Source organism: Hippopotamus amphibius, chromosome 11 (assembly GCF_030028045.1).
Source record: "Hippopotamus amphibius kiboko isolate mHipAmp2 chromosome 11, mHipAmp2.hap2, whole genome shotgun sequence".
NCBI lineage: Eukaryota > Metazoa > Chordata > Mammalia > Artiodactyla > Hippopotamidae > Hippopotamus > Hippopotamus amphibius.
The window spans coordinates 56,026,630-56,054,413 of NC_080196.1; the positions used below are offsets into that span (position 1 = coordinate 56,026,630).

The following is a 27,784-nucleotide window of genomic DNA, read 5'->3' on the forward strand; positions in this document are numbered from 1 at the left end:
TTATGAAAAACATTTTCCAAAGTCTCACTATCCACTTAATAAACATGTTACTCTTTTTTTTACCTAAAGTGTTCTAACTCCTAAGGATATCTATAAGGAATATTGATTTGCATTTAAATAATTTGCTGTAAACTGTCAAATTAAGTAATACTTTCATATGCAGTCTTCCTTTTTTAATGCAAGATAGGAGGTAAATACTGTTAAAGTGTAAACAAATTCTTTTTTACTGTGTCAGATTCTATTTCTGTGCATTTTTTAGCTAGTGCCTTGTATAGGTTGGTTGAATTTAACTGAGTCTTCGTTGCTCTGATCATTTTCTATAGCATGTACACTGCTAAAAGGAACAAGAACCAGCCACTAAAATGGTAAAAACATATTTTATTCAGAAGCTAGGGGTAAAGAGACCTCATTGCAGAACTGGGCTTAATTGCAAATACAAGGAAAAGTGGGGTTTTACTGGCAAGCGAGGCAGAAATGGGAGGATATCCATTGATGGACCAAAAATAATTAAGAAGAGACATCAAAGGTAGGAGAATTCTTGCTAAGCAGATTTAAAAGGATTCTTACTGAAGGCAGGCCAGCGTGATAGATATGAATGGTAGGGTAATTTCTCTACACTAACTTAGTGGGATTCTTGCTACAACTGGGCTGTGCAGGCCTAGCAAGGACAGGGGCTGTGGTCAAGGCCTGGTTTTAAAGAGGACTTAGATAAATCTGGCTAAAGAGAAAGTTGATCAAAGAGAGAGTCTTCATCAACACACACACACACACACACACACACACACACACACACACACAAAAGGTAAAATAACTATTATCTACCAATTTTTTCCCCTAGTTTGTTGCTTTGCTTCAGAGTTTTCTTTTTCTCCTAATAATGGAAATTTACCCAGGGAAATTCTACAACAAAAACATTAAATATATTCTACAAAATTATAGATTTGAAAAGAATGTAGAAAACTTAGAGGAGACACACACAAAAAAAAGGTAATGCAAATTCATGTTCTAAATAACATGAATTAGACAAAATAATAGTGACAAATAATTTTAGTTGTGAAAAATGAAGGATAAAAACTCATGTAATCATGTACCTTCATAACTAATAGAGACCTCGGAGGTTATTTCTTTATTTTAAGGATGAGGAAGTTAAGTCACAGAAAATGTACAGGAAGATCTTTTAGTGCAAATATCTTCCCTATCAATACCAACTGTTTAACCAGAGCAAGCCAAGAAAGATCCTACAGCTAGTTTACATTCTTATTACATGAAGAACATCCTTATATTTACTTCAATGCAATTTTTATTAAAATACACTTAAAATTTAGACTAATTTATTCCAGAGAAATATCTGGAATTATTTTTCCCTCTGGATACGTTTTCCCCCCTTTAGAACTTTCTCTTATTATCATTCTGTGGTTCACATTGTGTAATTAAATTAGTCACTCAGAAATAAATTACTTACTAGAACCTATTAGAATACTAATATTATACTGGTTAATAATTTATTGATGAACTGGTGAATTTTTGTTAAATTTAATTTATTTTTTTTTCAGCAATGACAATGCAGTTTACTAGCAATCAGTTCCCTGATTATTATGACCCAACTATTGGTGAGTAAAAGCCTCTTTTATTCTTTAGCAAAAATAAAGACACTCTATGTTGCTCACAAACATTGATACCTATGGGGAATAAGAAATATATTTTACTGTAGACTCAGTGCACATATACGTATATGATATGTAGGCTACCACAAGAAAAGTTTCAAGAAACAATATTTGCCCTTACTCCTTGTTATGCACTCTTGTATTTGCCATCATATTCTGCTTCTTTCTTTATAGATATGTAATTATTTATCTTTGGTTGGGTTGGGTCTTCATTGTTGTGCATGGGCTTTCTCTAGTTGTGGCAATTGGGGGCCACTCTTCATTTCACTGAGTGGACTTTTCATTGCAATAGCTTCTCTTGTTGTGGAGCATGGGCTCTAGGCATGCAGGCTTCAGTTGCTGTGGCATGTGGGCTCAGTAGTTGTGGCTTGTGGGCTCTAGAGTGCAGGCTCAGTTGTTGTGGTGCATGGGCTTAGTTTCTTTGTGGTATATCAGATCTTTCTGGACCAAGGCTCAAACCTGTGTCCCCTGCATTGGCAGGCAGATTCTTAACCACTGCACCACTAGGGAAGTTGTTATTCTGTGTCTTTCTGATAAATGATGAGGGAATACATTAAGTTGATTTCAGGATACACTAACAGGTATCTGCCTGCATTATAAAAACTGAGCTGTAGATAATAAAATTGATGTAATTGTACACATATTTGGTCATTTGCTCACTTTACAGTCTGAACTTTTTATTGCAGAATGATTTGAGAATGTTAAGGGTGCATTTGGAAAGGATTTTAGATATAGGTATAGATATAATTTTGTTCACCATCCTCATCTTGAAAATGAAGAAATTGAGACCCAAAGAATCAAAATATTTTCAGAACCAAACCTCCAGTCATGTTTCATTCTTCCTATCCAGTTTTCTTTCTATCATAATACACTTCAAGAACATTGCACTTGGGAACACATTTTCTTCCTCAATTAAAGCAGAAAAGACATCTTTAAAAGTGCTTTACTAATAGAAAAGCCACTTTAAAGAATCAATTGAAAATTTCCAAGTAGAGTCTGCCATAGCATTCTCTGTCTAGAAACACATTGGCATTGAAAACACATCAAGCATTATTTTGTGGTAGAGGATAAAATGGCTTTTGGACCCCTTATGGCTGCCTCCTTGCCTAGACTGTGAGCTCCTTTGACTACACCTCATCACTTAAACTTCTTATTCCCTCAGTCTAAATATCTCCTACCCTCACCTCCAATAGGCAAGATCCTCTAGTTCCTATTTTGCTCATCATGCAATTTTAATTCAAGGTCCTGCTGTATATATAAACTGTTATCCTACACATAATTCTCTTGTATCCCTTTCTGCAAATCCACCAGGGTATTTGCATAAATACTACTGCTGAAATGAATAAAGATATCCCATAATTCAGCAAAGACTTTTTATTAATTAAACTCAGTAAGGTTTAAGTATAGGAAATCTGTATGTCAAGAAGTACTTTCTTATTAGTCAAGAAGTACTTTCTCAAAGGATTATGTTTCTGAAGAGAAAATAATTACTGTGTAAACTTTTAAGAGCAGTTTTCTGCAACACTTTTTTGTTCTTCTAAGTCAATTTTCTAAATATTTTGATTCTGGAATGTTGATAACTTTACATACCACACTATGAGTTACAGGAAAGAATCTCTGGGCAAAAGCTCTGAATCCTTTATCTTGTTAGAAAATTCAACAGTATAAAATATCATTTATGAAATCATAAATTCACTATACTGTTTGTTGTTTTCATCACTGTTTAAGCTTTATATGCTTTTTATATGCATTTTAAAAACCTAACTTTGGCTCTCTGGCTTCTCATGTCTAATGGCTTGAATAGGGCAATATATAGGAATAAATTATAAATAGCTCCTTTAAGAGGAGGAAATGAGAAGAATGTGATGATGGCTCCTTTAGATATCCATGAGGGACATCCATCATTTCAGATTAAGCTAATTGTTCATTCCATACTAACAGATAGCTGAAATCATACATTTGTCTGGCTATAAATAAAATAGCTTTAGAGGAAACAGTTTTAAGACACAGAGAATTTATTACTTTCATTCAATTTTTTCATCATTTCATTTCTTGGCTTCTCTAATGGGAATATTGGTTAACAATTTTCCATTGGTATTCTACTAGAGGAAGGTGAAAGTCCCAAATGATTTCCTTTTCACTAACTCAAGCCACATAATTATAACTCAGTCTGGCTCATTCAAGAGGAAATTCATATTAGTAAATTAAAAAAAAATCACACAATTAGAGGAGAATGCACTTATCAAGTATATTTAACAATTTATACAGGAAATAGATATTTTTCAATCCCTGTTCAAATATGTTTGTCCTCATACTGATGGAGGTTGTTGAATAGTTTTTCTCTGAAATCTTTAGAGAATTTGTATGGTTTTATTTTCTCCCTTATATTCAGCTTAGGATTATTTTTTCTTTCAAATCTACATCAATTATGAAAGTTCAGGTTTGCTTTATCATTGATATGTTTAGGGATATTATCTGGTACCAATGATCTTACCAAAGGAGTAATTGCTCTCCTTATTAACTGGCAACATTGTCAAAGTCAGTAACCAATGGATCTAGTGTCTACAAATCCACAGAAGATACCTATGAAAGGGATATTGAAAGCATTGATTCTATTCTTCCATGTGAGAAGAACTCTCACAAAAATTAAGGTCCTTATAAAAGTGTCAAATATGGATAAACTCATTTTAATTTTTAAAAGAGTATCTCTAAGCATTAGACATTGTGTTAAGTACAAGTTTGAATTTTCCACAGTAAAACAATCATGTAAATAATAAGAAGAAACATTTAGACCAAAGGCCTGCTATCCAACACTTTCACCAAAAGCACATATGCCATTTTTAATTATCAGTTAATCATTAGAGGTAACCATTTTATGCAAGTTAATTGGCAGAAAGATATTTAAATGCTTACTATTTGCAAAGCAATCTGTCCTCTAGAAATAAAAAGATTAAAATATCACAGTTCAAGCCCTTGAGGAATTTTCAATTAAGGAAGAGGAATTAAGACAAATACACAAATATTTATAATATCTTTGAAGGCAATTATTAATATAAGAAAAGCAAAGTGTAAGGGGTTTTGAGAGGCAATTCAATGGCCCTTTCTTAAGTTGCATTCGCTATACTATAGGATTACAACTTCCTCTATGTTTAAAAGATGAAAAATCCTACCACTCTTTCAAGATCCTCTGAGGAGATTTTCAGAGAAATCTGGACTTCTGAAAGACTTCTGAGAGAAAATTACTTAAGAAAGTTTGCTTTGCTATGTCTTTTAAATCTCATTTTACTTGCTTAAAATTTAAAACTCTATTGTGTATAATTCTAATTTAACCTTGAAACCACTCAGGACCCTGTGGGGCTCTGGACACAAAAGTCTTTCTGTATCCCCCGTTTTTTGTTTGCAGGAAATAGGCTTCATTCAGCCTCCATGAGTTTCCCTGAATTCCAAAAGGTAGGTTCAAACAGTTGCTAATCAGAGAAGGGAGGGGATGTAGAGACAATAGTTGAGAAACAATAGTGCAGGCTTGGAGCAGAGTCTTTGTTCCCCCTCAAGTGATATACATAACAATGTATTTGAGCTCTTCTGCAGAACTAAAACCCCCACCAAATGGAAGATGTTAACAACTTGATGAAGCATTCTTCATTCCAGAAAGAAGGTCACAGTTCACCCATCATGAGACCACCTGATGCAAGATGAACTCCAGATTGAAGGAAAGGAGACCCTGCAGACACCCTGATCCTTATCAGCAACCCCTTCCCTTAACTATAAATCTCCTCACAATGTCCCCCCTCCCACATTAAGACACACAGTTTTGAGGGCATTAGGCTGCTATGGCCCCCTTTGCCTGGCAAAGCAATAAAGCTATTCTTTTCTACTTCACCAAAAACTCTGTCTCTGGGACTCAAACTGTGCACAGAAGTCAAGTTTCTGCATCAATATGAATTAGATATCAAGTTGTTAATTTTTTTCTGCACAGAATATGATGTCATTTTCTTCAAAACCAACAATATAAATATCAGGTTCTCATTTGTATACTGTATATTTAGTCCAAATTATTGTTTACTGATACCTTCAAATGTTGGGAATTGTTTCTGTTCATACTTATTGATAATTGAATGAAGGCAAACATGTGAGCATAGAAAGCTGTCACTTCACTTGGCAAATTAATACAGATAGAAACAAAATATAGTCTCAAATAATTTGCTCTGAATAGGGCTTTTGATACAGGACAGAAAATTCTGAACCATGAAGGATTTGCCTTCCTTCTGAGTTACAAAGTGAGACAGGAAGGGGGCAAGACACAACCTTTAAAAGAATGACATGAGTTGAAGATACAACAAAAACTGCTTAGGACCAACTAGGTTCAAGATGGCAGATGATTGACTTCCAATAGACCTTAAGACTCATTATACACTTATTGTAATATATCAACCTGCTAAATGACACACCTGCAGAGACCATGACAGTTCTGAGGCTGACCATAAAAGGCCAAAATGTAGATGGTGGCCCAGTTCCTGAAAATCTGTGCCCCTTCCCCTAAATGTTTGGAATAACCTTCCCACTCATTAGCCTATGAAATTATCCAGCCTACAAAAATGAATCACACCAAATTACAGGGTTTCTTGCCTTCTGAGATGGCTCATACTCTGTCTAAGGAGTGTGTATCTCCCTGAATAAACCTTCTTTCACTTTACAATGGTTCATTCTTGAATTCTTTCCTGTGTGAAGCCAAGAATCCACACTTGTTGGCCTGTCCCAGGGTCTTGCCTGAGACCTGGGACATGGGTATCCTCTCACACTTCAGCACTGCTTTTTGCTACAACATCTTTTCTGGCATCTGATGTGGGGCCTCAAAGGGCATAATCTCAATTCACCCATTGTAGCAGAAATCAGCAGACAGGACACCAAGGCTATAAGCAGGAAGCAATGTCTATTGTACTAGCACAGGCTCAGCAGATTCATATCCCAAGGCTGAGCCCCACACACTGTGCGGCATCACCTTATATACCTTCATTAAACTCCTATACATTGGAATTGTTTGCCTCCCAAAAAAGGTAACAAGCAAAGGAGCATATAACCTGATTGAATACTTCCCCTTCTATGTCCTCTGGGCCATTGCTAACTTACAGAGTTAGGCAGGAGTTACATAGGAACAGAGTTATGCAGGAACCATGGAGAGGGGCTTTAGGGTTAATGGGCATATAAAGATATGGCAGGATCCAACTGCATTCTTTTCTAGCTGAGTTATGGCCTCCAGGCCCTTGTGTTACTTTGTTCTGGGCGAGCTCCCACCACACTATTGGGCTATGGCTTTCATTTGTAGAGGGTGTTTGGGACTTATCCTGAGATGTGTAGTTTCAAGGAGATCCTGATGCTGCCTACAGGATTTGGCAGAGACCAGTTCTCTGGCTGTGAAGGTGCCCACTGAGGCCAAGGCTTTTTTCCCTTCAATCTCTCTCATTCTCCTATCACTCTGTTTCTTTGGACTGGGGAAGATCCACCAAGACAACCACCAGACATCCAAATTAAGACTGAGGGGCAAGTAATTGGCAACTTGGTTGGGTGTTTCCTCTCTGAGGCTCCTTGAGTGCAATTAACCATCTCTACCCATTGTTAGTCTGGTTTTGGGATGCCAGAACTTTTGGAGGCCCAAATTTGGGAACTATGAGTCCTCCTCTAGAATTTCAGCATGGCCTTCCTCAAGTGCTCTTGGGCTTATGGCCTCATTGTTCCCCTGAGTGGATGTTGTGGGTGATCAATTCCCTCAAGAGGGTTGCAGTCCCCTCCCACACTAGTGTAAACTTAAAAAAGAATTGCACAATGTAAGAGTTGTGAATTAAGTTTATTTGGGGCAAAATGAGGACTGCAGCCCAAGAGACAACATCCCAGATAGTTCTGAGAAACTGTTACAAAGAAGCAAGGGGGAAGATCAGTATATATGTATTCTTGATAACGGAGGAGTACATGTAATTAAATACATTTTTTTGTAGGGGGTTTCTGCTAGTTATGAGGAGAAGACATCACCATGTAGGGATTTAGTGCTTTTCTAGATATGAGGAGATGCAAGGGTTGAGCTCATAAAATCAGCTCCTGAAAATATCTAACTATCTGAAGACTTGCTCCACCCATTTTCCAAAGCACAGAATGCCTCATTCCTGGTCTCCACCCTGAATTCCCTTCAGGGGATGTTCAAGGTCAGCAGCTACAGCAGCACAAAGTGATTTAATTCTTATATAGGCAGATTACACGTTCCAATTTATACTTGATACCAGGAACTGTTGTGGCTGTACACCCTCCTAGTCCCACTCAGTCATTCTTCTTATTTCAACCCCTTGCCAACTGTGATATTGAGCCAGACATGATCCCTATTAAGGGTCACATCTAGTGGGGATCCCAGACATCCCTGGGTGAAAGTTGTGGGTAAGCACTTCCCTTGTGGGGATTGCCAGTGGACTTAACCCCTGGATGGAGGTAGTGGTCAGCCACCTTTCTCAGTGGGTTTACAAATCTCTGGCCTAGGAAGTGTTGTGGCTACACACCTTTCTGCCAACTCCCCTCTATTCTAGGAAGTGTTGTGGCAGTACCCCTTCCCTCCTCTACTGGATTTTTTTTATATCACCCACCTCTCCTAACTTCTTGGACTGTCTGTTGATCCTTGAGCCTCCTTGACAGCTTTTCCAGCAGGTTGGGTGTTGCCTCTTTTATTTCTGTGGAGAAGTAACCCTCCTCAATATCACAAAGACCATATCCTGAGGGGAGATTTTGTCTTATATTATCACTACCTTGTGGTGCTCCAACCCTACTGTTCACCTCTGTTTCTCTTCCTTTTGTTTCAGTGATAAAGTTAATCCATTTAGTTTGCTCAGACCTTTGGTCTCCTCCCTCCCTCTCTGAAGGATTTAGGCCCTGGGACATTATTGCTTTTTCTCCCACTGGCCCTTGTTCCTTTCCTTCACTAGTCCAAGGGACCTCCTCAGGTCCACTGAGCAGACATATTTCAGGTGCTCACTGTTGACCTTGGGATAACACCAGGGCAAGTAGCTACCATCTGGCCAGGATCCAGCAAACACATATCTTGTCTAAATGTTCTAATTTTTTAAAAATGGGGGCAACTACAAGCATTGCAAAGGTCTCCCCTCTAGGATATATATGAGCTAACTGGGGAAAATTTAGATAGGATGATTTTAAAAGAAAACAGAAATTAATTTTCTTTTGCCATAGTGCATGGCCCCAATACAAACTAGGGGAACAAGACATCTGGCCAGAAAATGGATCATTGATTTATAATGCTATCATGCACCTGGCCTATTTTCTAAAAGGAAAGGTAAATGAGGGGAAGTCCTATAACATCCAAATGTTCATAACCTTATTCCAAAAGCCAGATCAAAAGAATTCCTGCTGGGTATGCCTGGCTCATATCACTTCAAAGTGTCTTCTTCCCCTACAGGAGCCTAATGATTCAGATGATCCTCTTGTGAGACCACCTACCTGAGGCCCACAGCTGGGAACTCCTATCTCTCCCACTTCTGAGTGGGGGGGGGCAGTTTTCTGGACCATTTACCCCTGATACCCCATCTGGGTAGCTGGAGACCTGAGAAGCCCATAAATCAGCTTATGAGTTTGGCCCTTGGAATATTTAACAATAGGGATAGGGTTGAAGAGGCAAAAAGGGTTCAGGGACAACAGCAAAAAGCACAATTACTGGCAGCATCCCTAACCCCTGCACCACCTGAGTGTTACCTTCCCTTGTGAAGATCCATGGTGAAAAGATGATCCAGGAAGCCTGGATCAGAGCCACTGTCTAGCCAAGAAGGCATCTATTTTATGTGTGGCCAAGAGGGCCACTGGAAGGATGAATGCTCCCTATAAGGGAAAAGTGCACTGGGACCCTGCCCAATATGCAAACAAGAGGGCCACTGGAAGTGGGACTGCCCCCAGTCCCTAAGGGGACTCAGGGCTCCCAAACCATTGATAACCTAGAAGACTGGAGACTGACTGGGCCCAGGACTCTCCCTGGCTTGCAAACAACACCAAGTCATTTCTCCAAAGGGGCCTTGGGTAATCCTTGATGTGGCAGGTAAGAAAGTTATTTTCTTATTAGATATGGGGGTCACCTACTCTGTGCTGACTAATTTCCCTGAACCCTTGTTCTCTCCATCCTTTATGATAGTAGAGATTGATGGAAAGCCAAAAACCAAGCTATTCACCCCTCCCCTCAACTGCTTGCTAGAAAATTTTACCTTTACACATCAGTTTCTGCTGATGCCTGAGTGCCCCATCCCCTTGTTGGGAAGGGACTTGCTCACTAAATTGCAGACAATAGTCCAAGCTGGAAACCCTCATGGAGAAGTCACCCATCAAGAAAAATAATTGTTCTTGGAGTTTACCTCAGTCCCAAGCCAGAAGAGGTCTTCATACCACCCCATCTAGGTTCTTAAACTATGGGCTGTTAAACTGGTTCACAGTGCTATTGCCAAAATCTTGGCTTTCTGTGCATCAATGCCGAACAGAGATATAGAGACAGAGTTATAGAGGAGAAAGTAAGAGTGGCTTTATTTCTTTGCCAGGAAAAGGGGTAAAACATAGGCTGGCATCATAATTGTGCCCCCACCCCTTACTGGTGAATAGGGAGAGGTTATATAGTCAAGGGTAGTGGTCAGAGTATGTGATAAGGATCAAGGCAGTAACAGTCTTGCATTCTCCTTTCTTCTGCAAAGTTTCAAAAGGGTGGAGTTTCTGACAGGATTAGAGTGTGCACAGGGTCTCAAGTGGCCCCTAACCTTAATGAACTTCTCTGGTCTCTTTAATCTTGCCTCAGGTGGTTTCATGGCTGCTCCTCCATTGATTATTAAGTTTTCAAATCTGCCCTTCAAGCTCAGGGAAGGTCATGCAGGCTGGGGTCTTGCCTACATGAAATGGGGGACAGAAAGGCCTCCATGCCCAGGAAACCCCCACACAGGGCCCTGCTTAGCATCAATCCCTTCTTTTCTTTGATACTTCTCAATATTGAGGAGAACATATGTTGGATGAGAAAAGGAAACAATTGTTTTGGACAGAGATGTTAATCATAAACTTGGCAGAAGAACTTGGCTTTAGGGGGACTTGGTTTTTATACCCACTTCAGCTTTATCTTTCTCCAAATCTTTCAGGGAATGAGGTCATAGCCACCCTAACTACTTCATGGACAGATGGGGCATAGTCCTGCCTAAATTTTGGGGAATAGATACCAGATTAGAAATATTTGAGTTCCAAATCTTGGATCTGATTCTTATATAATTAAGATCTCAATCCCTTGTTCTGCCATTTTGGTGTAGCAGATTCAGTTAGAGGTAAGAGTGACAACTAGAACTTTAGTAGGCAGAAAAGATCTCATTTCCTTAGGAATTCAGGAAAATAAGTCTGAAGCCCAGGCTGGAACCGGCACTTCAGAGAGACATTGTAGCCAGTTGTTTCCAAACCATTCCCTGTATGGGGAAAACCCATTATGGCAATCCTGAAGACCTAGAAATAGGAAGCTGACCACACAGCTTCCTATTTCTAGGAATTATCCAAAGAATATGCATATGAATCTATAGGTAGAAAGTATGAGAAATAACTTTCATTTTGTTTGTCAAAACAAATGCTTAAATTTTCCCAAAGGGTGAAATATCTGCTCTTGGGAGTCTGCTCACTGGTTGTGGGCAGCTTTGGCTGGTCCATCTCTGGTAATCTTACTCTGGTGTGATGTACCCATGATTTTATTCCATCCAATTTTAGAGAGTTGTGAGTAGTAAGAAGAATGTCATGGGATCCCTTCCATTTTTCTTCAAGTTGCTGCTCAGGTCATTGCTCTTTTTCACACTTTCAGCAGCACCCAGTCGTCTGCTTTGAAGGGATGTAAGGGAGATTCCAAGTGATGGAGAGATTTGTGGAACACAAACTCATGCCTAGTGGTTAACAATCATCCAATCTGTTGAACATACTGTTTAATCTTTACCTCCTGTGTTAGAAATGTTTTTCTTTTTACTCTTAGGATATAAGAGTGGTCTCCTGTATATAATTTCATAAGGGCTCAATAAGGACTCAATCCTAGCCCAATTCTAGGGGCCATCAGTATATGGAGAGCAATTTGCAAGACTTTGTTGCATTTCAGGAGACTTTTCCAGCATAGCTTTGTGAGTTTTCTTAATAATGTCCTTAAGAAGGATTTTTTTGTCATTTCTGATGTTTTATTGGTTCTGGCTGGAAAGGCCTCTATTCAACCTTGATCCAGGTGTAATCCTCTCAAATCTTTAGCCAAAATCTCATTGAAGAGGGTGAGGGAAATTTTTTTTTTATTAATTTATTTTTTGGGGGGTACACCAAGTTCAATCATCTGTTTTTATACACATATCCCCGTATTCCCTCCCTTCTTTGACTCCCCCCCACCTCGAGTCCCCCCCACCCTCCCTGCCCCAGTCCTCTAAGGCATCTTCCATCCTTGAGTTGGACTCCCTTTGTTATACAACAACTTCCCACTGGCTATCTATTTTACAGTTGGTAGTATATATATGTCTGTGCTACTCTCTCGCTTCATCTCAGCTTCCCCTTCACCCCCCATCCCCTCCCAAACCTCGAGTTCTCCAGTTCATTCTCTGTATCTGCATCCTTGTTCTTGTCACTGAGTTCATCAGTACCATTTTTAGATTCTGTATATGTGAGTTAGCATACAATATTTGTCTTTCTCTTTCTGACTTACTTCACTCTGTATGACAGACTCTAGGTCTATCCACCTCATTATATATAGCTCCATCTCATCCCTTTTTATAGCTGAGTATTATTCCATTGTATATATATGCCACATCTTCTTTATCCATTCATTTGTTGATGGGCATTTAGGTTGTTTCCATGTCCTGGCTATTGTAAACAGTGCTGTAATAAACATTATGGTACAAGTTTCTTTTGGGATTATGGTTTTCTTTGGGTATATGCCCAGGAGTGGGATGACTGGATCATATGGTAGTTCTATGTGTAGTTTTTGAAGGAACCTCCAAATTGTTTTCCATAGTGGCTGTACCAACTTACATTCCCACCAGCAGTGCAGGAGAGTTCCCTTTTCTCCACACCCTCTCCAACATTTGTTGTTTCCAGATTTTGTGATGATGGCCATTCTGATGGGTGTGAGGTGATAGGGTGAGGGAACTTTTAAATCCTTGTGGAGTCTGACATAGCTCGTTTGTAAAGATACAGGAATGAATGTGTCTGAAATCACATCCATAACAGTCACCGAGTTTTACCATAGTTATTCCATTTTGACATTCAAATGCATTCCACTCCTCAATGTTAAAGCAGATGTCACTGTTAGTGATTTCACTGCTTTTCTAGATATGGAAAAATGCAAGAATTTGAGTTCATAAAGTCTTGTGAAAATAACTAACTATCTAAAGGCATATTCTGCCAGTTTTTCTCAGAGAACAGAGTGCCTCATTCCCAATCTCCACCCTGAATTCCTTTCAGGGGGTATTGAAGGTCAGTGGCCATGGTGGCCATGACTTAATCTGTGCAGAGGCAGATAGTAAGTGCCAATTTTCAGTTGGCAGGGCCCCTTCAGGGTCATAAATTTGACCATGGTTTGGGGGGCATTTCATGATCATTTCATCCAACAGTGCTAGGAATGTTTATTCCCAAGGCTGGTGAAGATTTCACTGATAGGGCACTCAATATGCTGCTATTACTGGAGTAGGCCTCATCAACAGTGCCAAAAGTCTCTGGACCACCTATCTCACTAGTCTTTTACGGTCCAGAAAAATATTCCCTCTTGTTGTTTCTTCCCATATCCAGAGTCACACTATTACAATCATTGATCTCATATGGAACTGTACATTATCATTTTATCAGAGGTTCATGGCACCCAGCTTAACATTCTAATGTTACTAGACTGATTATCCTTAGTATGATTTAAATGTTCCCAACATAGAGAGGCCTTTGAACTTAAATGACCAAAGTTGATATTAACCACATAAATCCATACCATAATTGTAGGAGGTTTTATTCCTTGACTGAAATTTTGCTTGTTGCTCTGAAATTCAGTAAGACAGGAAAATTCATATTTAATGCCCAGAGTCAGAACAGGCATTATTAATTGGCTAGGTGAGGAGAGCCAATCTAGTAATATCAATAGTGGCCTGAACATAACTACAATCTTTCTTTTAAAATAAATTTCCTAAGAGCCAACCAATTAGAGCCTTTGAGAAGAACTATCCAAAGTAACCCAGGTAATTGCTCACAAACCCAACAATTGGAAGGACTTTTAAAACTAGCATAGGATCATGCCTATAATAGAAAAAATATTTGATTATATTTGATTCATATGCAAAGGTCCAAGAAGTCAAGAAGACATTATAAATGATCATACAAGTCAGGTCAAGGATCTTGAGCAAACTTTCTGATGTCATCTTCTCTCCCTGGTGTGAGTGTAGTTTCTTCCTGTTTGAGCATTGTTTTAAGATGATTTTGAGGTCAGTCATCCTGAAATGTTTCCTTATTATCTGTATTAGCTTTAACTACATGATTAAATTAGGATCCTCATTTCTTAAAACCTTAATTTCTAGTGAAAACTAAAAGTAAGTAATTATGAATTGTCTTTTACATTAGCATTCTATGGATTGGTGGACATAAATACCAGAGATAATTTTTAAAAAATGCTTTCTGATAGAGAACATCTCAGGATGACACTGAACATATTCATTAACAGTTCTAAATATATTTAGTTTCTCTGTAAGGGGAAGTCAATGCCCAGTTATTAATGTTTCAGTATCTTATTTTATTTTGGAATGACCTAGCTATTCAATAAACGTCCATCACTTAATTTAGCACTACTATAGAATTTCAAGTTACTAGAATCTGGAGAGACTATTTTAGGTAGACATTTCTAAAGCATAATCATTCTTTTTTTAATTAATTAATTAATTTTATTGGCTGTGTTGGGTCTTTGTTGCTGCACATGGGCTTTCTCTAGTTGTAGCAAGCTGGGGCTACTCTTCATTGTGGTGTGTGGGCTTCTCATTGCAGTGGCCTCTCTTGTTGCAGAGCATGGGCTCTAGATGCATGGGCTTCAGTAGTTGCGCCACATGGGCTCAATTGTTGTGGCTCACAGGCTCTAGCATGCAGGCTCAATAGTTGTGGTGCATGGATTTAGTTGCTCCACAGCATGTGGTATCTTCCTGGGGTAGGGATTGAACCCATGTCCCCTGCATTGGCAGGTGGATTCCTACCCACTGCACCACCTAGGAAGTCCAGCATAATCACTCTTAATAGAGTTTATCTAAAAGCTCTTATTTCATTTATATTTTCTTTCTTTAAAAAATTTCTTTACCTTGAATTGGGCTACCACCCACTTTTTGATCTTTGAAGGTTGGCCTCAGAACTGTCATGGTGCTGGTGGGTGTGTCACTTAGCTTGCTGATGTGTTACGATGAGTGTGTATGGAGCCTTAAGGTCTAGTGAAAGTTGACTCATCCACCATCTTGGACCTATTTGGTTCTAATCAGTCCATATCATGTCCTTGGGCTATGTTATTCCTTTAGAGTTTGTACCCTACCCCCTTTCCTCCTATTTCATTCTCCCCTCAGAGATTTTACTCCCATATTCTTATTGGAAGCAGAGGGGCAGAGGTCCTGTTTTGGTAACTGCTTCAAGCCTGAGTAGGGGCATCAGCCCTGTCTATCAGGGAGAAAAATATATGGATGCCTGATCTAGGGGCCCCAGGGGCAGGACAGATCCTTGTTTTAACTTAGTATGGGCTAGAATCCACACATAGCCATGGTCTTAATGTGGAATTGTTGTAACTGCTTCCACAGTCTTTCTATGAATCTCCTTGAGGATGAAGCACTTTTTATAACAGTATCACAGTACAAAAGTATCTATAAATGACAAAAGACTTAAAAGGAATGGTTAAGCATCTGATTATAGGGTAACCAATAAAGAAACTTGGTTACAGCAATCAGAATTACAAATTATCACCTTTAACTTAACATACCAAATAATCCTAATTAAATATTTCTCTTTAAGATACCTTAGGGGCCCTCTAAAGTATCCCAAAGTTAGCTGGAAGTCAAAATAACTTTAATTAGAATTTAATATTTGACAAAATAATGTTTGTCAAAAAGTTTTAAAACATTTGGTCAAATAAGATTATCAGTCATCGTGAGACAATACTTATTACTTAACCAAAGTAACAAGAGATCTCAAAAGCAAATACAAATCACTTAAAGGCAAAGAAACTCACACAATCTGACAAAAGCAGCATTTCAAGACTACTTTGGAGGGAAAAACCAATCCAGTCTTATTTTAGCCCATTCCTAAAAAAATCCATTTACCCAACTAAATTCAATCTAATCTTAGAAAATCCTGATCATGCATTAATCTTTTCAGTATTTTCCATTCCTCACACCTTCTTTTACTGAAAACACGTATCTTACTTTCCTTAAAAGTTTTTTTCACATTGTGTTACTTATCTTATTGACAAATTTGTAACAGATAGAATAAGGTATTATTTGACCTCTAGTAAACCTAGGTAAAACAGACGTATTGTACTTAACATTGATGACTCTAACACGTCCATATTAATCAACCAACAAGCTTAAGCCACCTTCAGTACCAGATATCAATTTAGTACTGAATATGTTCCAGATGACATGAACCTGAAATTCATTCTAGCCAGAATGTTTCCTATTTCTGAGTATGTATATGTGCTTAATTTTTTTTAAAATGAATTAAGTAGAGCTCTTTTATGAATTTCTTTTTGGCAATACCATACACCTACAACAAGCATTTAGATACATATGAACACACAAACAAATATGGAGGACTCATAGTTTGCATTCTAAAACTTTAGCCCTGAGTCAAGTACAGCATAAAACCCATCAGTTACAAGGGGTTGGATTCAAATTGGGCTTCTAGCAGATGGAACAAATTAAGGTCACCTATCTAGATGGCTAGAAAAGAAGCAGAATTTCTATTTATCCTTGACAAGTCAAGTTCTAAATTACTTTACCCTCTTTTTTAAAATTTGCATTAAAAAGATGGCAGAGATAAGGGTGCTTGAGATGACCAAATAGGACATTTGCATCTCAAAGGTACAGGCAATTCCTCCTAGGATGATTTTGTTTCCCTTTTGTTTAATATTTACAAGCCTCTTAAAATAAATAGAGAAGGTTTTGAGAGTGATAAAAGGATTGGTGGGCTTTGGATTATTTTTAAAGTCATGTTAATTAGATCAACACACATTAATACCAGCTATTAGTTTGATACTGAATATTTCCCAGTTCATGTCAACATGAAATTTATTCAGCATTTAGCTTAATTTCTCTTGTGAAAACTTAGAATTGTTCAGTTTGATTTGTAAGTGCCTACTTTTCTTTGAGCCTATTAAATAGAGCTCATTTACAAATTAACCTCAGCAACAATATCCAAAGACAAAGACACACTGAGATATACATATATCCAGACAGACACAATGAGAGATCTCATAGCTTCATTTTCCAAACTTAGTCATGAATCAAATATCACAATATAAAACTCACTAGTTCATAAATAGTTGGAATAAGAAAAAAATTAAGTGTCCTTCCTTTTTTTCCCTAAGTCTCAGGAATTAGAGATGGTCTAGATAAGGTAGGTGTTCCTGAAAGCCATGGTCTCAAGGCACAGGGAGAGAAAAACATGTTCTCCTAGTAGGATTTGTTTCCTCAGGATCAGAATTATGAAAAATAAGTATTTTAGCAAGCTAGCTTACCCTAATTTTAATGCAAAAATAATTGATTTTTCAATTTCAAAAAAAGTTTTATCTTAACAAATTTTCTCCAGAGTCTAAAGAATATTGTGGCCACACTGTCAAAAATCACATTTCTTCTCCTGTAGTCATAGTTTCATGGTGAAAACTTAGACCAGATTGTGCTGAAATTGGTCCTGATAACAAGGTAGACTGGCTGACAAGATGTTTTTCCAGCAGGAATTGTCCCTCTGGAGAAATGGGGTCTTAGTTTGATCAGAAGAATATGAAGGAGTGAGGGAACTTGCAGAAGTGGGGGAAGCTTTGTTCCCCACCTCCCCAAGACAGGAGAGTTTTTTTCTGATTTCCCAGGCCTTTGATTATAGGAGAAAGTCTTGCACATAAGGGAACCTCCTGTGGTAATAAAGATCTAACTGTAAGAGACACATTTTTAGGTCATTTTTCTTTGTCATTGGATCATAGTTATAGGTTGACCAGTCATTTAACATTTTTCCTAACCGTCTCCCAGGAGGGGGTGGAACATTAGAGGAAGTGTTTCCCATTTAAGTTTGAGCAGTTAGTACTAGGTGTCTGCATGCTCAAAGTAACCAAACCAAAACATTGCCAGCCAGAAGTTAAATTCAAAGTAAAACAAATGACAAAGAGACAGAAATCAAAAGGCAAACAGCAAGAATGCCCCAAACATGACTTCCAAGTCCCACTAGACCTTGACCTTTGTCCAAAGCTCCTTACAAGTGGAATTTCCCTTCACAGGGAGAACTACCCAAATTGGAACCAAAGTTCCCCCAATGGAAACAAAGTATCTCAAAGGACAAAGTCAAAAAGGCCATGGCATGCACTCTGGGGGACTTACCAAATTGCTGGCAGATATGTCACAATGTAACTAATGCCCTCTTTCTGATCCTCCAAGAGTTAATATCTTCTCAGAGTAGAAGTCCAGGCTGATGTGGAGAAGGGAAAAGGAAGGTGTCCTCAAGGTAAAAAAGCCTTGCCAGCTGCTAGGGCAACCTCTCCCCCATTCTTCACTGCAGACTTAGAGTTCTTCCACTGAGATGGTGAATCAGCTGTGATCAGGGGCATGGCCCTAAGGCAGGGAGACCCTGGTGATCTGGCCTCAGGGAAATACTCCAACCCTCTGCTCTCCCTGAGGAGGCTGGCATGGAGAGAAATCTCAAAGTGTCTGATCAAGCTGAGGGGCCCTATGGGGCTGCCTGCCCACTAGTCAATCCCAGATGAGCCCCCAAATTTCTTGCCAAAATCTTGGCTCTCTGTGTACTAATGCCAAACAGAAATATGGAGACAGATTTATGAAGGAGAAAGAAAGAGTGGATTTATTTCTTTGCCAGGAGAAAGGGGAACACAATAGGCTAGCATCACAAGAACTGTGCCCTCACCCCTCACTGGGCAATAGAGAGAGGTTATATAGTCAGGGGTAATGGTCAGAGGTATGTGATAAGAATCAAGGCAGTAACAGTCTTGTAATCTTTTTCTGTAATGTTTCAAAATGGTAGGGTTGCTGACAGGATTAGGGTGTGTGTAGGGTCTCAGGTGTTCTCCTAATCTTGATGAGCTTGACTGGTCCCTTTAATCTTGCTGCAGGTGGTTTCATGGCTGCTCCTACCTTCATTAGTAACTGTTTGAATCTGCCCTTTGGAGCACAGGGAAGGTCATGGAGGCTGGAGTTTTGCCTACAAGAAATGGGGGACAAAAAGGCCTCTGTGCCCAGAAGCTGCCCACACAGGGCCCTGCTCAGCATCAGTGCTAGAACTAAAGATCACTTTCTTCTCCATTCCTTTTCACTCAGGCTCCCAATATCTCTTTTCATTTGAGTGAAGAAATACAGACACTGTAATGCTATGAATGTCTATACTCTGTGTGCTTGTAAAATTCTAGCTAAGGGTTCCCAAAGGATAGGGAAGGAATGAACAATAATTTGACTAAAAATTGTCCAGTTACCTTTAGAAATGGAATCACATGAGGAGGCATTCCTCCTCAGATCAAAGGCTGGACTGAGAGGCATAATTTAAAATTTTCTTAAACCCAGGGAGTGTCCCCAAAAGTGTTTATAAATAGATTACCAAAATGGGAGGCCACTGGTCTGACTAAACTAACCATACCTGATAAGAATTTTGGAGGAGGCCTTCTCTCAAAAACTAAATGAGGGAAATTAAAACATTCCAACATAGGTAAATGGGTATTTCAGTCCTTTAATATCATTGAGGTAGTCATCCAATTCTTCAAAAAAGAAAAATAAAAGCCAAAAAAATGTCCTTACTTTACAAATCTAGTCTTTACCAGACCAGCAATATGGCTCTAAAAATAACTCAAAACCCATCAATCCTTTACCATTCCTAAAACCTTCCCTATTTATCTCAAGAAGTTTGCAAGTATTAAACAAAAAGGGAACAAAGTTATGCTGGGAAGAACTTGCCTTTCTCCTCCCATGCCTTTGAAATGCAAATGTTCTACCTTGTTTTCTCCAGGAACCCTTACCTCTGTCATCTTTTTTTTTTTTTTTTTTTTTAATTATTTTTTTTGGGGGGTACACCAGGTTCAATCAACTATTTTTATACACATATCCCCATATTCCCTGCCTTCCTTGATGCCCCCACCTCGAGTCCCCCCCACCCTCCCTGCCCCAGTCCTCTAAGGCATCTTCCATCCTCGAGTTGGACTCCCTTTGTTATACAACAACTTCCCACTGACTATTTTACAGTTGGCAGTATATATATGTCTGTGCTACTCTCTCGCTTCTTCTCAGTTTCCCTTTCACCCCCCACCCCCTCCATTACCTCGAGTTCTCCAGTCCATTATCTGTATCTGCTTCCTTGTTCTTGTCACTGAGTTCATCAGTACCATTTTTAGATTCCGTATATGTGAGTTAGCATACAATATTTGTCCTTCTCTTTCTGACTTACTTCACTATGTATGACAGATTGTAGTTCTATCCACCTCATTACATATAGCTCCATCTCATCCCTTTTTATAGCTGAGTAATATTCCATTGTATATATATGCCACACCTTCTGTATCCATTCATTTGTTGATGGGCATTTAGGTTGCTTCCATGTCCTGGCTATTGTAAAGAGTGCTGCAATAAACATTATGGTACAAGTTTCTTTTGGGATTATGGTTTTCTTTGGGTATATGCCCAGGAGTGGGATGACTGGATCATATGGTAGTTCTATTTGTAGTTTTTTAAGGAACCTCCAAATTGTTTTCCATAGTGGCTGTACCAACTTACAGTCCCACCAACAGTGCAGGAGAGTTCCCTTTTCTCCACACCCTCTCCAACATTTGTTATTTCCAGACTTTGTGATGATGGCCATTCTGATTGGTGTGAGGTGATACCTCATTGTGGCTTTGACTTGCATTTCTCTGATGATGAGTGATGTTGAGCATCTTTTCATGTGTTTGTTGGCCATCTGTATGTCTTCTTTGGAGAAATGTCTATTTAGGTCTTCTGCCCATTTGTGGATTGGGTTATTTGCTTTTTTGGTATGAAGCTGCATGAGCTGCTTGTATATTTTGGGGGTTAATCCTTTGTCCGTTGTTTCATAGGCAATTATTTTTTCCCATTCTGAGGGTTGCCTTTTAGTCTTGTTTATGGTTTCTTTTTGCTGTGCAAAAGCTTTTAAGTTTCATGAGGTCCCATTCATTTATTCTTGATTTTATTTCCATGATTCTAGGAGGTGGGTCAAAAAGGATGTTGCTTTGATGTATGTCAAAGAGTGTTCTGTCTTTGTTTTCCTCTAGGAGTTTTAAAGTGTCTGGCCTTACATGTAGGTCTTTAATCCATTTGGAGTTTATTTTTGTGTATGGTGTTAGGAAGTGTTCTAATTTCATTCTTTTACATGTTGCTGTCCAATTTTCCCAGCACCACTTATTGAAGAGGCTGTCTTTTTTCCATTGTATACTCGTGCCTGCTTTGTCAAAGATAAGGTGCCCATATGTGTTTGGGCTTACTTCTGAGTTCTCTATTCTATTCCATTGATCTTCCTTTCTATTTTTGTGCCAGTACCATCCTGTCTTGATCACTATGGCCTTGTAGTATAGTTTGAAGTCAGGAAGCCTGATTCCACCAACTCCATTTTTCCTTCTCAAGATTGCTTTGGCTATTCGGGGTCTTTTGCGTTTCCATACAAATCATAAGATTTCTTGCTCTAGTTCTGTGAAAAATGCCATTGGTAATTTGATCAGGATTGCATTGAATCTGTATATTGCTTTGGGTAGTACAGTCATTTTCATGATGTTGATTCTTCCAATCCAGGAACATGGTATGTCCCTCCATCTGTTTGTGTCATCTTTGATTTCTTTCATCAATGTCTTAAAGTTTTCTGCATACAGATCTTTTGCCTCCTTAGGCAGGTTTATTCCTAGGTATTTTATTCTTTTTGTTGCAATGGTGAATGGGAGAGTTTCCTTAATTTCTCTTTCTGCTCTTCCGTTGTTAGTGTATAGGAATGCAAGAGATTTCTGTGCATTAATTTTGTATCCTGCTACTTTACTAAACTCATCAATTAGTGCTAGCAGTTTTCTGGTAGAGTCTTTAGGGTTTTCTATATATAATATCATGTCATCTGCAAAGAGTGACAATTTTACTTCTTCTTTTCCAATTTGGATTCCTTTGATTTCTTTTTCTTCTCTGATTGCTGTGGCTAAAACTTCCAAAACTATGTTGAATAACAGTGGTGAGAGTGGACACCCTTGTCTTGTTCCTGTTCTTAGAGGGAATTCTTCCAGTTTTTCTCCATTGAGAACAATGTTGGCTTTTGGTTTGTCATATATGGCTTTTATTATGTTGAGGTAATTTCCTTCTATGCTCATTTTCTGGAGAGCTTTTATCATAAATGGATGTTGAACTTTGTCAAAAGCTTTTTCTGCATCTATTGAAATGATCATATGGTTTTTATCCTTCAATTTGTTGATATGATGTATCACATTGATTGATTTGCATATATTGAAGAATCCTTGCATCCCAGGGATAAACCCCACTTGATCGTGGTGTATGATTTTTTTAATGTGCTGTTGCAGTCTGTTAGCTAGTATTTTGTTGAGGATTTTTGCATCTATATTCATCAGTGATATTGGTCTGTAGTTTTCTTTTTTTGTGACATCTTTGCCTGGTTTTGGTATCAGGGTGATGGTAGCCTCGTAGAATGAGTTTGGGAGTGCTCCGCCTTCTGCAATATTTTGGAAGAGTTTGAGAAGGATAGGTGTTAACTCTTCTCGAAATGTTTGATAGAATTTGCCTGTGAATCCATCTGGTCTTGGGCTTTTGTGTGTTGGGAGATTTTTAATCACTGCCTCAATTTCTGTACTTGTGATTGGTCTGTTCATGGTTTCTATTTCTTCCTGGTTCAGTCTTGGAAGATTGTATTTTTCTAAGAATGTATCCATTTCTTCCAGGTTATCCAATTGATTGGCATATAGTTGCTTGTAGTAGTCTCTCATGATGTTTTGTATTTCTGAGGTGTCCGTTGTGACTTCTCCTTTTTCATTCCTAATTCTGTTGATTTGCATCTTCTCCCTTTTTTTCTTGATGAGTCTGGCTAATGGTTTATCAATTTTGTTAATCTTCTCAAAGAACCAGCTTTTAGTTTCATTTATTTTTCTTATGGTTTCTTTCCTTTCTTTTTCATTTATTTCTGCTCTGATCTTTATGATTTCTTTCCTTCTGCTCACTTTGGAGTTTCTTTGTTCTTCTTTCTCTAGTTGTTTGAGGTGTAAGGTTAGGTTGTTTATTCGATCCTTTTCTTGTTTCTTAAGGTAGGACTGTATTGCTATAAACTTCCCTCTTAGAACTGCTTTTGCTGCGTCCCATAGGTTTTGGGTTGTTGTGTTTTCGTTGCCATTTGTTTCTAGATATTTTTTGATTTCCTCTTTGATTTCTGTAGTGATTCCTTGGTTGTTTAAGAGTGAATTGTTTAGCCTCCATGTGTTTGTCTTTTTTGCAGTTTTTTTCCTGTAATTGGTATCTAGTCTCATGGCGTTGTGGTCTGAGAAGATGCTTGATATGATTTCAATTTTCTTGAATTTGCTGAGGTTTGATTTGTGACCCAAGATGTGATCTATCCTGGAAAATGTTCTGTGTGCACTTGAGAAGAACGTGTATTCTGTTGTTTTTGGATGGAATGTCCTATAAATATCAATGAAGTCGAGATGGTCTAATGTGTCATTTAAAGCTTGTGTGTCTTTATTTATTTTCTGTTTGGATGATCTGTCCATTGATGTAAGTGGGGTATTCAAGTCTCCCACTATTATTGTGTTACTGTCGATGTCCCCTTTTATAGCTGTTAGCATTTGCCTTATGTATTGAGGTGCTCCTATGTTGGGGGCATAGATATTTACCATTGTGATATGTTCTTCTTGGATGGATCCCTTGATCAGTATGTAGTGCCCTTCCTTGTCTCTTTTAATAGTCTTTACTTTCAAGTCTAATTTATCTGATATGAGTATTGCTACTCCAGCTTTCTTTTGACTTCCATTTGCATGGAATATCTTTTTCCATCCCTTGACTTTCAGTCTATATATATCCCTTGGTCTGAAGTTGGTTTCTTGTAGGCAGCATATAGAAGGGTCTTGTTTTTGTATCCATTCAGCCAGTCTGTGTCTTTTGGTTGGAGCATTTAATCCATTTACATTTAAAGTGATTATTGACATGTGTGTTCCAATTACCATTTTCTGAATTGTTTTGGGTTTGTATTTGTAGGTGTTTTCCTTTTCTTGTGTTTCCTACTTAGAGAAGTTCCTTTAGCACTTGTTGTAAGGCTGGTTTGGTGGTGCTGAATTCTCTTAACTTTTGCTTGTCTGGAAAGCTTTTGATTTCTCCCTCAAATCTGAATGAGATTCTTGCTGGGTAGAGTATTCTTGGCTGTAGGTTTCTCTCTTTCAGGACTTTCAGTATATCCTGCCATTCCCTTCTGGCCTGCAGAGTTTCTGTAGAAAGGTCCGCTGTTATCCTGATGGGTTTTCCCTTATATGTTGTTTGTTGCTTTTCTCTTGCTGCTTTTAATATTTTTTCTTTGTGTTTAATTGTCATTAGTTTGATTAATATGTGTCTTGGTGTATTTCTCCTTGGGTTTATTCTGTATGGGACTCTCTGTGCTTCTTGGACTTGGTGAATTTTTTCCTTTCCCATGTTGGGGAAGTTTTCCACTAGAACCTCTTCAAATATTTTCTCAGACCCTTTCTTGTTTTCTTCTTCTTCTGGGATGCCTATAATTCGAATGTTGGTACGTTTAAGGTTATCACTGAGGTCTCTGAGGCTATCTTCTAGTCTTTTTATTTTTTTTTTTCTTTTTCCTGCTCTGTGGCATTTATTTCTCCCATTCTATCTTCCAACTCACTTATTCGTTCTTCTGCCTCAGTCATTCTGCTGGTTATAGCATCTAGAGTACTTTTAATTTCAGTTATTTTGTTATCCATGGCTGTTTGTTTTTCTGAGTTCTTATGAACTGTTTCTTGTACTTTCTCTATTTTGTTGTCGAGATTTTGTATCATTTTTACTATCATTACTCTAAATTCTTTTTCAGGCATTTTTCCTATTTCCTCCTCATTTATTTGGTCTTGTGGGTTTTTTTCCTGCTCCTTTGCCTGCATGGGGTTTCTTTGTTTCCTCATGGTTGTCCAAGCTTTTGGGGTTGCTTGTCCTGGTGATAGAGGTGTTTATAGAAGACTGTCCAAGCCTCAAACTAATGTCCAAGTATTGGATTAAACGAATATTCAGTCTAGGAAACACATACATGTATAAGACACACAATTACTGAATCCGTTAGGACATAAGGCTCTAGATAGACCTGACAGAACCCCAGTGTGCTATCAGATATTCAAAGAGAAACCCAGCAGAAATTGACAACTGAAACAGAACAAATCAGAGACAAAAGCAAAAGCAAACAAACAACAAATAACATCCTACACATACAAACATCAATCCAGGGAGATTTTGTAAGCTAGGATCAAATATAGAAATGAGCTGGAGTACCACCAGAGAGAATGGAGATTCTCAGAATGTAATTAGACAACTGTACTAAGAACTAAGATAAAGACAAAAGCCTAATATTAATACCAAGGCAGTGCATCATCTGGAGAATAGAGCAAGGAGTCTGAGCAGACCGATAGTGTTGCTTATAAGTATGTTAAGATAAAATAAACTTAAAATGGCTGGAAGAAAGAGGAACAGAAGAGCATAATGTGGTTGGAAATATGCAAAGAAAAAGAAAGGAATAGAAGTGTATAAAAGAAAGGGATGAAAGGAAAGTATGAAAGATATTTTGTCCGTACTACCAAAAACTTAGCTAGATATAGAAGTATATAAAAAGGCAAAAAAAAAGAATAAAAAATATCCCTAAAAAATTATGTTGTAAAACTTGTAGATCCCTTAGGGCTAAGATCGTATTTAATAAATCAAAAAAAAAAAAAAAAAAAAAGAGAGAGAGAGAGAGAAAAAAAAAGAAAAAAAATCCAGAACTGATCCCAGAATGGAGCAGTTCAATAGGTATTGATACTACTATTTCTGTTTCCTTAGCGTCTCAGCTGTAAGTGTCCTCCTTGCCTTGGGTTTTTTTTTTTTTTTTTTTTGCGTTATTCTGTGACCAGCAGAGGTTCCTTTATTGTTCGTCTGTAAGCCTCGGTGTGTGGGGAGGGAGAGGGTACAATAGTGGCTCCTTCCCCTGGGAGTGAGTGAGCAGTGGCGCACTGTTGTTTCAGTCAGGCTTGGAGGTGCCTGTTGCAGAGGGCGCTGGTGGCTCAGGTGTACACAGAAAGTCTTAGAGTTGGGCCTCTCTCAGGGTTTTTCCTTTTTGATGCTGGTTTTTTTTTTCTCTCGGCAGCCTCCCTGCTGCTGGCGTTGCAAGGAGTTTTAATCTAGCCCCGCCCGAGTGCCTGAGGGTGCTTGTTATCCCTGAGCGCCTTAGGTGGCCCGCAGGGCGTCTCTTCACTGCCTGTTGCAGAGGCACTGAAAGAGAGGGAGAGGCTATGCCCGTGGCTCCTCCCCCCCGCCCGGGAGCCTGCAGCATCCAGCCGCCATCATGGCCGGGCAGCTCTCAGGGGCAGGCACTCCTCGCCGCGGACCTCCTCCCTCCTGTCCTCTTGGTCCTTCACCCTACTGGCAACAATATTTCTCACCCTGAACCAGCTCTCCGGTTCCCACGCTCCCGCTCCTGGACCCTCCGTTCAGCCGCGGATCGATGTCTCGGTCCAGGAACACTGAGCTGCGCTGCGGACCCTCCATATGTTTCTCACTCCCTCCCGTCTGCCACAGCTCTGCCGCTTCACCCTCTTTGAGCCCTCGTAGATGCCTCCCTACCGGCTATGTCGGGCTCCCCGCAGCCCTTTCTGGTGTCCGAGGCCGTCTGCTGGTGTTCAGCTGGTTCTCTGTGGGAATGACTGCGTCCTTCCGTGCATTCCCAATGCATCTGTGGAGAGGGATGCACTCCACGTCTCTCTACTTTGCCGCCATCTTTTTCTCCACCCAGTGGTACTATCTTAAAAAAAAAAAAAAAAAAAGGCTGTCATCTTTTTAAAATAAAAATTTTGAAAAAGAGAGTAATTTAGAACTAGCCAAAGACAAAAAAAAATCTTAAGTGTCTTCCCCTTAGTAATATATATATATATATATATTTAGCCATCTAGAGGTGACCTTGATATTTTTATGTAAATACTCATAAATATGAAGGAAAATAGCCAGAGTGAATTTCAGGTTCATGTGGTCTAGAAAATATTCAGTATTAAATATGGTATTAGCTGAGTTTGTTGGTTTGATTAATATAGACATCTTTAGAGTTATCATGAAGTATAATACTTCTGTTGTACCTATGATTACTAGAAATCAAATAAGATGTTTTTATATATATCTGTTGAAAACTTGTCAGCAAGAAAAGTAACTTGGTATAATGAAATTTTTACAAGTGAATTAGATACAAAAGAGATAAGAGCTTGTGGATTAACTTTTCAGAAATAATTATATTTTACAAATGTCTACTTAAGAATAATCTCTCCAGGTACTTGGAATTTTACTTGAAATTTAGAGTTGTTCTAAATAAAGTGATGGAAGTTTATTAAATATCTAGACCACCCATTCCCAAATAAAATAAGATACTGAGACATCAATTACTAAACAGAGAAGCTAAAGGACTATTGATAAATATGTTTGGTACCACTATAAGATGTTCTTTGTAACAAAGCACATGTTTTTTTAGAAATCATTGGTATTTATGTTTACCCATCTACAGAATACTGGTGTAGAAGACAGTTTTGAGCATTTAAGAAAAGTAGGATACGTGTTTGGAAAAAAAGAAAGTATGAGGAAGGACATTACTTTATCTTAAGGAAAAAGAGTGATTTTTGTCCTACAGCTGGTTTCTTCTAAATG

General features: G+C 38.6%; 1 protein-coding gene across 1 annotated transcript in view; it reads left to right on the forward strand.

The window, feature by feature from the left end:
• RIT2 (Ras like without CAAX 2) overlaps window positions 1-27,784 on the forward strand; it is a 601,483-nt gene that overhangs the window by 190,568 nt on the left and 383,131 nt on the right. The window contains 1 exon segment of the mRNA XM_057698203.1: window positions 1,550-1,610. Within this exon segment, the coding sequence (XP_057554186.1) occupies window positions 1,550-1,610 (61 nt within the window).